Raw genomic sequence first — 14,095 nt, 5'->3', positions numbered from 1 at the left:
TCAGTGGTAGAGCACTTGCCTTGCATGCATGAGGCCCTGGGTTCGATTCCTCAGCACCACATAAGCAAAAAGAAAAAAGCTGGAAGTGGCGCTGTGGTTCAAGTGGCAGAGCACTAGCCTTAAGCTAAAGAGCTGAAGGACAGTGCCCAGGCCCAGAGTTCAGGCCCCACGACTTGACCAAAACAAACCAACCAACAAACAAACCCTAAATCTACTGTTTATACGTGTTGATATATTAGACATTTCATTAGGCAATTTTGCCAAAAAAATTAAACAAATTACACAGCAGGTTTAGTAAAGGGCCTTAATAAACGTGAACATAATGGTATTTCCCAGTTTTTTCCTGCAGAAAAATAAAAGGTCTATATCAGTAGCTAAGTTATCCATTCCTTTTATTCAAAGATCAGCTCATCATCAATTGCAGAGGGGCTGAGAGCTCACATGGTAGTGCTGCTTGGCTTTAAGAAACAATGGAGCTGGTAGAGCAAGGTGGCTCATGTCTCTAATCCTAACATTTAGGAGGTTGAGGCTGAGAGATTGCAAGTTGGAGGTAACCTTAGGCTACCTAAAAAAGTAACAACGCAATTACTACATTAATTGTCTTCTCATAATTATAAAAATCCCTAATAACCACTATTTATGTTTTTATGTTATGTTCTATCTTGAGCAATTAGTTGATCCCAGGAACTCACTTGATGTATTGTGCACATTCACTTTGTCATTGGTGACAGTAGGTATCACTATTTGCATATTGTTTATGATACAAAAAGGCGTCTATGACCTCATATTTAGTAGTTTTACTAAATGAAATTAAAACACAGCTGATTACATTAAGCCCTGCTAACCATATGGACTCTTAAGGGTCTGGGTATACAATGTTACCCTGAAACACTCAATGTCTAGTGAATCTATTTATTCTCTAGCAATGCCCTAGTTACTAAACATTTCTAGTCTGCTTTTTTGCTGAAGTTTGTTTCCTTTTAATTTCTTGGTCTTTTCTTTCCCTCTTTCCTTTCTTTTCTTCTGCTGCTATTGGAGCTTGAAGTCAGGGCCTCGTGCTCTTACTTGGCTTGTTTGCTCACAGCTGGTGCTTGCAGTCTACCACTTGAGCCACAGATCCAATATAGCATTTTGATGGTTATTTAGAGAGAGAATTTTGAATTTTTTTTCTTGCTGACTAAGCTTAGAACCATGAACATCTATATCTCAAGTAGCTAGGATTACTGGTGTGGGCCACCAGTGTCTAGTTTCCTTTTGTTTTTATTCTGCCTTCATGATTTGTTCTGTGTTTTCCTCATGATTTCTCATGAAGGCCCTCTATAACAGATGTTGTATGATACTTTTACTTTTGCTGTTTTTTTTTTCTTTTTCTTTTTTTCCCTCAGTTCTGGGCTTGAACTCTAGGCCTGGGTACTGTTCCTAAGCTTCCTTTGTTCAAGGCAAGTACTCTACCACTAGAGCCATAGTGCACTTCTAGCTTTTTTGAGTAGTTTATTGGAGATAAAAGTCTCACAGACTTTCCAGCCTGGGCTGACTTTGAACCAGGATCCTCAGACCTCAGCCTCCCAGAGAGGGAGTATTACAGGTGTGAGCTCTTAGTACCTGACCTGTATGTTGCTTTTGAGTGATAGGAAATCTATGCCAGCTCTGTGAAGTATTTGCTTACTTCCATTTCACTACACAATCTGTATTTGTTTGTATAACAGATGTTTAGCACAGAACCCACTATTTTCTGCCACCTGGTACTTGTGTTTCCAGTCACACCTAGATCAGCAAATTTGAAAGATATGACTTGGGTTATAGACAAGATCTTTCTCAAAAGTCTACAAAACTCTAAGCCCTTACTTAGCCTTCCTGGAAGTACTTTATAATATAGAGGCAGTGTTGCTTCTCCGTTTCTTTCTTTGTCTTTTCTGTACACCAGTCTGGCACTGCAAATCTGGAATCTGGCACATTGAAAGATTGCTTTCATGAAAAACACCATGTGACATGTGAGTTTTAAAACTTTTTCTGCTAATTATTGATCCCAAACTGATATTCGATAGGCAACAAAGTATCACAAATGGATAAAACAGAGTCAGCTGAAGCAGTGTCTATTGAATTAGGTTTGGCTACACACCAGTGCAGGAGAGACTCAGCTGCCTGGCCAAGGACAACTCTATTTACATTGTGGCAAATATGGGAGACAAGAAATCGTGCAACACCAGTGACCCTCAATGTCCCCCGGATGGCCATTACCAATACAACACTAATGTGGTGTTTGATTCTGAGGGTAAACTGGTGGCCCGCTACCACAAGGTAAGAATTACTTAGGTATTACTAAACTTGATTTACTGCTTGTGTTTGTTTGTGATATGCATATATGGTTGTATGTTCCATGCTGGGGAGTTAACTCATAATTGCATAATACAATAGTCATTTATTCCAGTAGAATAGGATTTAATTTGATTTAGACTCAAGTAAGGATTTTAAACTTGTATTAGTCATAAAATAGAATATGTCTGAATATTACATTGTGATATTCTTTGAGAAAGAAAAGGAAATGATCTGTTTCATCCACAATTTAATGTCAGGGTTAACACTTGGACTCCATTTGTTAATATTTTACACTAAGCTACCATGTAGTCTAACAGGACTTTTTGATTTCAAGGGAACATGATCTTTGTGGAAACTAGCTTTTTCAAAAAGAGAGGAATATCTTTGTTTATGTAGCTAAGGAAATATTTACCTTTTACATAAGTATTATAGAAAGAGGTGGGCTTCATAGATAATAAAATAGAAAAGGTAGGGCTGGTACAGTTAGTTGCTTGGAGGGTTAAAAGATATTGTCTACTGTTCCAGCCTTCTTATCATTGGCTAACTGCCTTTTCTCATGGCAGTTCTCCTAGAAGCCATCATAGCTATAGCAACACAGAGTTCACATTCCTATGAGTAAAATCCACAGGAAGTGTATTTTTCTCTCCTAGGAATCTTGCAGAGGCATTATCACTCCCTTATTCTAGTTTGGTCACATGCCTTCCTGAGCCGTCAAACTCAGGATTCAGGGTGCACACACTAACACAAGCAAGCATTGTGCTAAACCGTCTGAGTATGAGAGAGCTGATACCTGAGCCGACCTATGAACACATTGGACCAAACGAAAACCAGTCCCAAACATGTCCTACCCTAATCCTGTTAGGTAGTAAGTAACTCATAATGTTATTTTTTTCAGCCTGATCATTGCTCTAACAGTGCAAGTGTTGTACTGGTTACAGCCATCAGGGAGACACTGAAGGTCAAGAGTCCAGCCTATGCATATGGTCAGCTTGAGGTAGTAGCTATTGAATTATGTTTCTCTACACCAGTGTAGGAGAGACATACCTTCCTGGTCAAGGACAAGTCTATGTTGTGGCAAATATGGAGAGCAAGAAGTCATACACAGTGATCTTCAGCATCTCCCTGTTTGTTAGTGTACAACACTGCACTGGTGAAGCTTCTGTCAAGCTGAAAAAGTAGAATTGTTAGTGGTTTGTTAACTAACAAGATCTAGTTTTGTTGTAATTGTTGTTGTTGTTGTTTTGTTGGTCGTGGGGCCTGAACTCTGGGCCTGGGTACTGTCCCTCAGCTCTTAAGCTCAAAGCTAATGCTCTACTACTTGAGCCACAGCACCACTTCTGGCTTTTTCTGCTTCTGAGGTGCTGAGGACTAGAACTCAGGGCCTCATGCCTGAGAGGCAAGCACTCTACCACTGAGCCACCTTCCCAGCCCAAGATCTAGTTATTACATTGCTGAAACTAGTTTTAAGTCTGCTTCAGTCGATTTATATAAACTTGATAGTCTCACAGGGAATAACAAATAATGATATCATGTATTTTATTATCACCTATCAGACTTAATACTGGGAAGAGCTGTTCATCCTCAAAAAACATAGTGGAAATAATCTGAAAATTGTAAGTCTAATGATTTCATACTGAGCTTTAAGGTAGAAATATTCACATCTTAAATACCATTTGTAGATTGAATCTTATTCATGGAGGAAAAGGAAAAGTTTTGATGAATATAGTAAGAAAACTCAGGGACAGTTGTCCATGATTTATGCAAATCTTTGCATAACACTTTTATGCACATCAACATACAAAGGAGGAAATATTTAATTTTATTATAAAAGAGGTTTGTTGTACAGAGGGGTTACAGTTATGTAAATCAGGTATGAATACATTTCTTTTTGAATGATATTACCCCTTTCCTCATTTTCTCCTAGTTTTCCCCTTCCTGATGCCCTTCATCCCCAAGTTGGACTGTTCATTTCCAACATAGTGTCTAGTGAATATCATTGCTGAATTGGTTCACAATTTATCCCACCATTTTTGTGCTTCCCCTTCCCCTCCACAAATCAGATACACTTATATACATGACAAAGGGTATAGAAATAAAAAACAGTAAAAAAAGGGAATAAACTGAAGGGAAAAAATAATAACTGCAAAAAAATAATAACTGCAAATAGTACAATAAAAAATTCTCTTCTTTCCCTTTCTTGGAGTTCATTTCAGTAAACATTGTTTATATCATCATATGCACATAGCAATTGAGCCATTAGGAGGAAATATATTATGGTTTTGATCATATCTACTGGCAACCTGTTCTTTTACTAATTTTTTTCTTTGCTTTTTGTTAACAGTACAATCTTTTTGCACCAGAAATTCAATTTGATTTCCCCAAGGATTCAGAATTTGTGACTTTTGACACTCCGTTTGGAAAGTTTGGCATCTTCACTTGCTTTGACATTTTTTCTTATGACCCTGCTGTGGTGGTGGTGAATGACTATCAAGTTGACAGTGTTCTCTACCCCACTGCTTGGTACAACACGCTGCCCCTCCTCTCAGCTGTCCCCTTCCATTCAGCGTGGGCCAGATCCATGAGAGTTAACTTGCTTGCTGCAAATACTCACCACACCAGGATGCACATGACAGGTAACTCATGCCAATTGAGCAGTGATGGTCTCTGGAAGACTACTTACTAGCTTTCAAGGTTTGACTTTCTTTAAGGATTTAGTTATTAACGCCAGTATCATGAAAGTCACAACAGCATGAATTTCTGCCTAAGGAACTTTACTCTTGAGGGCAAAGGAAGCAAGCATTGTGGTAATTTTACATGGGGGAAAAAGTTATAGAGCGAAATAAAATTATGTAAAAATGAAAAAGAATGAACGAATCTGGGCTACACAGTGAGCTCAAAGCCTACCTGGGTTACAAATGAAATGTTCTCTCAGAAAAACAGGTGAAACAAAAAAAAAATTGAAGCCAATATCTAAGGAATGTCCCAGTTAACATCTATTAGTTGTACTGTGATGTCTTGTTGAGATAAAATAACTTTTTATTTTCATTGACTGAAATGAATAATCTCAAACACAAGAAATTGATCATTTAATTAATGCAAAAATATTCTTCATGTTTGTAAAATTTTCTAATTTCTTGTTAGATTAGAATGAATTAAATTAGATAAGTAAATTAGAATGGCTTGAAATGGAAGCTTAAATCAAGAAAAAGATCTTCTGTTAAATCATAAGTTTAGGTAAGTAGTATCAGTATTAACAGAGAACACACAGAATCAAATTGGAACTTAGGTGTAGCTCAAATGGTAGTGTGCCTGCCTAGTAAGCACAAGATCAAAACCCAAGTATTGAAAAGAAAATGGAACTTAAGCCAAAATAACAGTGATTTCCTTAGTATTTGTATGCTTTAATGTCATTTTATTTTTTTCTATTGTTTGCCAGTCCTGTGGCTTAAACTCAGAGCCTGACACTGTCCCTGAGCTTTTGTGCTCAAAGTTAGTGCTATACAATTTGAACAACAGCTTCACATGTGTGTGTGTGTGTGTGTGTGTGTGTGTGTTTAATTGGAAATAAGAGTCTCATGGACTTTTATGCCTGGGCTAACTTTGAATCATGATTCTTAGTTCTCAGCCTCCTGAGTAGCTAGGATTATTATACAGGCACGAGCCACTGACACCTGGCTTATCTTTTTATTTAATCGCATGTGGAAGCATTGCATTAGACAGTTGCGATGAAAAATTTAAACTGGTATTTGCATTGATTTGTGTTGGCCCCAGGGAGTGGAATCTACAGCCCAGAAGCCATCAAGGTATATCACTATGACATGGAGACTGAGAGTGGTCAGCTGCTGCTGTCAGAATTAAAGTCTCGGCCTCGCAGTGAGCCCCACTACCCTGTGGCAGTGGACTGGAGTGCTTATGCTAGACGAGTCCAACCATTCTCCTCTGAGCAGGAAGACTTTCTCGGGATGATTTATTTTGATGGATTCACCTTCACCGAGCTTAAAGGAGACACAGGAAATTACACAGTGTGCCAGAAGAATCTGTGTTGTCACTTAACTTATAAAATGACTGAAAAGCGAGCAGATGAGGTTTACGTACTTGGTGCTTTCGATGGGCTGCATGTCGTAGAAGGCCAGTATTACTTACAGGTAAAAGTGCTTGTGGATGTTAGAATGACCTCGTTGTTAGCTTCGTTTCTAAGTCAGCATTGCCTTTTTAAAGATGTACCTTTCTTTAAAAAATTGTGCTGATTTCAGTCAATTGGTAGAAGGTTGCATTTTTTCCAAGTGTCTTTTTAACCCTAAAGCACTTCATTTTTTCAGTCTTAGAAAGGACAGAATATTTTTTCTTGCCTGCAAAGTAAAAAGATAAAGCATATTGACTAATTCTCAGCACTCCAAGTTCAAGTTTAAATAATTGCAATTTCTGAGCATTTTCTTGTTTCCCCCAGGTTCTATTAGTGCAATGGGAGATGGGGTGAGGGAGCTAACATTTTAACATTTGATCCAGTGTAGTCATGAGTGTGAATGATTTAAAAAGAGACATTCAATTGAAACAAATAATCCATATAAGAATCCATGGTAAAATATTAGTCTATACTGTTTGGCTTCATTAAAAAAAAGATAATCCCAACCAACTAATTTGGAGATAAAATTCCCTAATAAGTTGTAACTTGGAGTATAAAAGAAGAAAAAAAGGAATACTTGAGAAGCAGGCTCAAGATTCTTCTATCTTTTAAAATTGTGTTATGTAGGTAAGAAATATGTCCAAGTGTTCTGATTATTTCACTGTTCTTTTTTTACTTAGATATGCACATTCCTGAAGTGCCAAACCCCTGATCTGAGTACTTGTGGGGAGCCGGTGGGGTCAGCTTTTACTACGTTTGGAGAATTCTCCCTCAGTGGCACATTTGGAACAAGTTACGTCTTCCCACAGATTGTCCTAAGCGGGAGTCAGCTTGCCTCTGAACGACATTATGAGGTAGGAGATTTTCAAGATGATAAATTTCTTCAAATGGATAGGCTAGTCTAGCAAAATAAAAATATTTATAACAATGGGACAGTTTCCAAATACTATTCTTGGCATCCTAGGAGAGACATATGGAATGTGGAAACTACAAGACAGAATACAACTTTTGGTTTTAGATTGTTGTTAGGCTGTGATAGAAAATTTGGGATTTATTTTGCTGTGAAAGAGTATGTTGGGTTCCAACACAACAATGAAGTCAGAGAAAGTAAAATTTCAATATTGATAATGACAATGAATGTATAATAACAATGAATGTCCTGTTCCTTTACATAGTATAGAAGGTTCAAGTGAAATAATGTGTCTACAACTTATTTCATGGGTATGTTATTTTGAGAAATCATTATAGTCATAGCTGTACTTCATATAGTTAAAAGTTCCTCCCACCAGGTGCTGAGTAGCCTCTAGCTACTCAGGAGGCTGAGATCTGAGGATCGAGGTTCAAAGCCAGCCCGGGCAAGAAAATCCATGAGACTCCTATCTCCAATAAACCACTAGAAAACCAGAAGTGGCACTGTGGCTCAAGTGGTGGGATGCTAGCCTTGAGCTGAAGAGCTGAGGGACAGTGCCCAGGCCCAGAGCTCAAGGCCCACGACTGACAAAACAAAGTTCCTCTACTACTAGACTTGAAACATAGACCTTCTGACACCAAATCCTGTGTGCTTCTCATAGTGCTTTTATATTGCTTTAGAATTGATGTGCTCTAGACAAGACTTCTGGGCTGAAAACAAAGTCCTGTCTTGGAGTTTATCCTTTGCTTTCTTTCCTTAGGTTTCAAGAGATGGACGCCTAAGAAGCCGAAGTGGAGCCCCTTTACCTGTCTTAGTTATGGCCCTGTATGGAAGGGTATTTGAAAAAGACCCTCCACGCTTAGGGCAGGGACCTGGGAAACCAAAATGAATGGGGGCAGGCAGGCAGAAAGGGAAAAGTAACCAGAAAACATTTTGTCAGTCATCCTTACCTTACCAACCATTATCCTAAAATAATTGTGGACCCAGTTGAAGCTACATTTTGGTACAGCAGCCAACAGCTCCCTCCTCAAGGATTTCACAAGTCTAAAGGTTATTCAGAGGCCTCACCTACATCTTACTACAGATGCAGTTTCATTCATCCATCTCCCTTCAGATCCTCATCTTGGCTCTGAAGTCATCTCATCAAATAAGCTCTTCCTGTCCCATGGTTCTTGGAAATGTCCTTCCTTCCATGTCTCAGAATTGCTCACACCCGTGTTCATGTCCTGAGCATGATCATTAAATCCTACCCACAAAAGTAACATCAGCAGCTTGAGGCACTTGCTGCTTGGCTGGGTTGTCTCTTTTCATCCTATCTGGAGAGTGTTTTTGCTTTTGCATTGGCACTTGACTTGTTTGATCAAGCTCTCTCAGACTTGTCTCCAATGGGGACATACTTTCTCTTTGACTTCAATACATTTTTCTCTGTTTATACCTCTTGTGTGCAGGTCACCGGTGGCTCATGCCTATAATCCTAGCTACTCAGGAAGCTGAGAATTGCAGATCAAAGCCAGCTGGTACAGGAAGTCCTTGAGATCTTATCTCCAATAAAACTACCAGAAAACAGGAAGTGGTGCTGTGGCTCAAGTGGTAGAGCGCTAGCCTTGAGCTGAAGAGCTGAGGGACAGTGCCCAGGCTCAGAGTTCAACCCCCACACTGACAAAAACAAAAACAAAAACTCCTATGTGCCCACCCCCAAGTCTCTCTTTGGTGAAACTAAGGGCTGCCACTCACTTCTGATGACAGCTTTATCAGGGTCTGTCAGGGTAAGATAGGTAGGTAGAAGATAAATAGAGATTCCTTAGTGTCTAGAAGAAATTGATCTAATTTGAACAACAAATAAATTTAAGAAGATTAAAAAGCCAATATATGTTATGTGCTGCAGTTTGAAAATGGTAATGCTGATAATTTAACTTACAGTAACTGTTCTAATATATGCACTATTACATCCATCATGATGGTTAATTTTATGTGATAAAGTGATTGGACATGGTTATATACTATTTATGTATGTGTCTGTGAGGTCACTTCTGGAAGAGAGAGCAGTGTCAGAATTGGGCTGAGGAATGCAGAGAATCCTCTTGTGCACTGTGGTTATAGAGGTCTGAATAGAACAAAAAAGCAGAGACGGGTTGAATTAATGTTATATATGTTTGATCTAGGACATAGATCATTTGCCCTCTGGTGTTTAGACCCTTAGACTTGGAGGCCCTCAGCCCTATTAGTTCATTCCCTAGAAGTCAGGCTTTCAAATTACACCAATGCTTTCCTCATCTCTGACTTGGAGATATCAATCATAGGATTTCTGAATCTCTATAATAATGTTAACCAGTATATTATAATAGATACCTACCTGCCTACCTTTCTCCTACCTACCTGCCTACCTACCTACCTATCTTTCATGAGTTCTGTTGCTCTGGTGAATTTTGGCAAATATATATCCTTTAAATAGGCAGAAGGTATTTGATCCCAGTAACACAGGACTTAAACAAGGGAGTCTTCCAAATAGTCATGAGCAACTTTGTAGCCAAGTAAGATAATATCATTATCTTTTTTTCTTCTTTTTAAAAATTGTTATAACGAAGGTGATATACAGAGGTGTTACAGTTACATAAGTCACACAACAAATACAGTTACTTTTGGACAATGTCACTCCTTCCCTCGCTCTCTCTCCCAGCTTTTTCCTTTTGTCCTCACACACAACTTGTATAGTTCATTTTCAACATAGTGTCTAGTGAGTACCACTGCTGCATTTGTTCACCCTTTGTTCACCAGTTCTGTCCCCCCCCCATCCTCCCAAAGACAGATGAAGGAACAAAGAAAAAAAATTTGTTTCCATTTCCTGGAATTCATTTTGATAAATATTATTTTATATGATCAGATGCACATTGACCTTTTGCCTTTGTGTTCCTCCCCTAAAAATATCTTCATTTGCCATTCTTTTATCATAATCTCCTTGGCTGTTATGGTCTATTTGAAATTAGATACGTGGAATAGAACTAATAAAGAAATAAATTATCTGCTTCAGGACACATCTTTTTTTCCTTCTTGATATAGTCTATCTTAAAGACTACTCAATTATGGCTAAGCCCTCAAGCTCAGGAATTAGTTCCCTCCAGTGCTAGGATATAAACTTCCTTAGAAAGGGCTACCCTGTCACCTTTCCCCTAGCAATCTTTGGCCTATTTTCCCTCCCCTTATCTTGACTGGTCATTGATTAACTCCAGAAAAAGACTGACCTGAGAGCTAGTGAGTGCTCTGGGTCTTGTGATGGCAGCTGAAGATCACTGAGTTCATAGACTTTTTTTTTGCCAGTCCTGGGGCTTGAACTCAGGCCCTAAGCACTGTCCCTGAGCCTCTTTGTGATCAAGACTAGTGTTCTACCACTTGAGCTACAGTGCCACTTCTGGCTTTTTCTGAGTGGTTTATTGGAGATAAGAGAATTTTGTGGACTATTCTGCCCAGGCTGGCTTTGAACTACAATCTTTAGATCTCAGCCTCTTGAGAAGCTAGGGTTACAGGTGTGAGTCACTGGTGCCTGCATAGACATCTTTTATTCCCACAAAATGTATGACAACTATATATTCCTAAGCTTTTCCTAGTGCTTATTCCCACCTAACATAATTTAATTCAGTACTAGAAAGCCAGAAACTCTCTGGGCAGAAGAATATTCCTTTGGTGTCCCCATTTCCATCTCTCTTAGATTCTTTCTGCAGGAGCTGTCATCTCAGATCTTAGATGGTAAGTGACTGTAACCAGAATTATTCTGGTCTTGAGAAGATAGGAAGCAGCTAGCCCCCAGCCACAGAGAAGTAAAGGAAACTTAAGATCACATCGCTAAGAGAGAAAATTGTAATTAAACTTTTTTTTTTAACTAGGCAAACAATTTTATTAACCTTTGTTTCAACCTTTATTCCCAGGCTTTATCAGCTTCATTAGCTGCAGAGAATGAATTTTGTATAAGCAAAAACGGAAAAGAACTGCAGTGTCCAGGGGGCTTGGGCTTAAAAATATTAAGAGATCTAGATTTTATCAGACCCATAAACAAAAGAATTTTAAAAAGCAGTCATATTATAAAATAGCAGCTCCTGTAACTTCTTCAAGTTATATCTTCTTCAGAAGTTGACTCAATTCAGCTTGCCTCATTCTTAGAAGCCTCATCAAAATTCTCCAGAAGATCTGGAGCTTCATCATCATCATCCTTGCCAGTAGCAAGTGGTGCTTTTCCATCCACAGATTGTTTGGGCAGAGCTTCAGCCAGTCTCCTTAAACTAGTCAGACTGTCTGCACCCAGCTGGTTCAAGATGCTGGGAAGCATTTCTGTCAGCTGCTTTGTCTCAGCATGGCCTGTAAGGGTGAAAGTATTTGCTGCCAAAGATGCCTGAACTTTAAGGTTGTTAAAGTGGATCACTGTTCCTTGGTTTGTAAACATATTCTCCTTCTCAATACCACAGATATTGTTCACTCCTAACTTCTTTAAGGAGAACTGAAGTTTTTTGTCATCTGCTGTAGCTGTTCTATGAACCACCTTCTTCTTTCTACGAGCAGTTCCTTTCCCACCAATACGCACTTGTGCCTGCAGTTTGGCGAGTTTTTCTTGGTTCATGATAGTTTCTTTCATCTTGTAGCGGAAATGGGGCCGCGCGGGGGATTAGGGTTGGCGCTCAGGGGGTCTCGGGCAGACCAGCTGAGATTAGGCGCACACAGCCGCAAGATGGCAGCTCCGTAATTAAACTTTTAAACCTATCTATATGGCCGGATAAGGTCACAGAATGTCCGAAGATTAGATTTGGCTGAGTACTCACCTAAGGATTGATGATAGGCTTAATTTCAGCCTCTGATGAGACAACAAATAGTTCTATAGCAGATCTTCATTTTATCTACCCAGGCTCAATATATCATGCTTTAGAGGTAAAATGTAATTCAGTCAATATCCTCAAACCTTGAGATAGTGATTCTGCCAGTGGGCAGGTCCTGGGGAGGGCAGAGATTCAATAGCACAAGTGTGCTGTGGTGAACATCATTGTCAGTCTCACCCTAGAAATGAGCAGCTTTCAGTTATAGAAAGTGTATTCCTTTCCTAATAGACTTTTCTACCACTTTCATGTGTGAGTGTGGCTTCAATTCTTCTCTTGAAAGGACCTTGTAAGGAAGTAAGGACTTGCTGATAACATGGCATCTTCCCTCTTTGTGGCCTCCTGTGGCTCCTTCTAGACTTCTTCTTTCTCTCCTAGACAGCTATCTGGAGGCTGTTATGCAAGCTTCCATATCAGCCCCTTCCTAAATCTTATCTAGGTAGACTTCTGCTCTGTTTTTATTACAGGAAACTTCAAAATCAAATCTCACAGTCATCTCTTAGTACTTAATCTTTATGACAGAGCAACAGAACTGATCTCTTGAAGTTGTTTTGCCCCTTATCTTTTAATACCTATACTTTTTATTTTCTTATATACTTTTTTATCTTTTTATTTTCTTATATCTTTTTATTTCTTATATTCTGGCCTTTCCTCCTTCCTTTCCTCACTCATGGTTTCAAATATATTTCTGACACCTCAGAGAATAGTTCACCGATTGCGTATGTATGTGTGTTTGTGTGTGTTGTATGTAGTTTTTCTTTTTTTGCATGAAAGCCAGTTCAGGATACTAAATAAAAAACTATAAGAGGTTATTGTTTTGAATCAGCGTTCTGCACTGGGTCCTAAGAAACTTGGCTAAAAATAAAAATGGAGTCACTCACAATAAAGTTCCAAGGCACCAAGCAGAAACAACATTGTTTATCAGATCCTCAGGGAAATCAGAATTGGAGAGATAATTGAATGCCCAGAACAGACTGTTTTCCTTGGTATGATAATGAAATTCTCTCCACTTTAACCCTACTGCAAAGAACGTGAAGTAATTGGAAATAATTATCCCACCCCGCCCTCTTTACATGGAGAATAACTTATAGGAAGGATCAATCCACTTTTTGTTCTATGATTTCTTTCATTACTTTCTCTGTCTATAGTAGAAGTGGGGAAGGTTTTTGGCCTAAGGAAGTTTTCTGGCCTGTTCCTAGCAAGGCAACCACAGGCATAACTTGAAATTCAAGAAACTGAGATTTCCTCATTGCAACAAAAACAAAAGCACCAGCACACTCCCTGTTAAAGCCATCACATCAGGGGTGAGTTAATGTTTGACCACATTTTTTGAGGCTCATTTTTAAGTTGCTAGTTTTGTATGGCCCCAATGATGTCATAAATATCTTGAGTAGAAACAACTGTCCTGATATAGAAACAATTATTATTGTTGTTGTTGTTTTATGTGTGTGCTGGTACTAGGGCTTGAACTGACAGCCTTGTGCTCACACTAGGGCTTTTTCTCCCACAAAAATGTCCCAAACTTGGGATATGACTGTACTTGGGCTAGTCTTGGGGAGGAATTTAATGTCCCAAACCCCACATAACTCAATGAAACCTTGTTCTGGGGTAATACTCACCATTCTCACCATGGGGATGACCTGCTTGCAGTCTATTGAAAGTGTATTCCTTTCCTAATAAAGAGTTTCAGTTCAATATGTCGGTTTATGAGCACAGGGAATCTTGACAAATGATGCTCCTTCTATTGTTCGCCATCTCTCCAAACCTCATCCATCCCCTAGTTACCTGGTTCCATTTTCACGTATGTACCTAGAATATTATTACTATTTTACTTTTATTATTGTATTATCTATAAGTAGATGGATAAAGGGACTCGTCTGCTTATGAGTA

General features: G+C 38.9%; 1 protein-coding gene and 1 pseudogene across 1 annotated transcript in view; one reads left to right on the top strand and one right to left on the bottom strand.

Moving 5' to 3' along the window:
- LOC105993513 (vascular non-inflammatory molecule 3-like) overlaps window positions 1-8,238 on the top strand; it is an 18,115-nt gene extending 9,877 nt beyond the window's left edge. Inside the window, exons 3-7 of the mRNA XM_013026786.1 lie at window positions 2,106-2,298; window positions 4,658-4,949; window positions 6,088-6,461; window positions 7,120-7,293; window positions 8,110-8,238. Coding sequence (XP_012882240.1) covers window positions 2,106-2,298; window positions 4,658-4,949; window positions 6,088-6,461; window positions 7,120-7,293; window positions 8,110-8,238 — 1,162 coding nt within the window. The remainder of the gene's footprint in view (window positions 1-2,105; window positions 2,299-4,657; window positions 4,950-6,087; window positions 6,462-7,119; window positions 7,294-8,109) is intronic.
- A 3,069-nt stretch (window positions 8,239-11,307) lies between these two features.
- On the bottom strand, window positions 11,308-12,042 carry LOC105993536 (annotated as a pseudogene).
- Between the last annotated feature and the right edge of the window lie 2,053 nt (window positions 12,043-14,095).

Source organism: Dipodomys ordii, unplaced genomic scaffold, assembly GCF_000151885.1.
Source record: "Dipodomys ordii isolate 6190 unplaced genomic scaffold, Dord_2.0 Scaffold97, whole genome shotgun sequence".
Lineage (NCBI taxonomy): Eukaryota > Metazoa > Chordata > Mammalia > Rodentia > Heteromyidae > Dipodomys > Dipodomys ordii.
The sequence above is the reverse complement of the archived record's forward strand: the minus strand, read 5'-3'. Positions and strand labels throughout refer to the sequence as shown.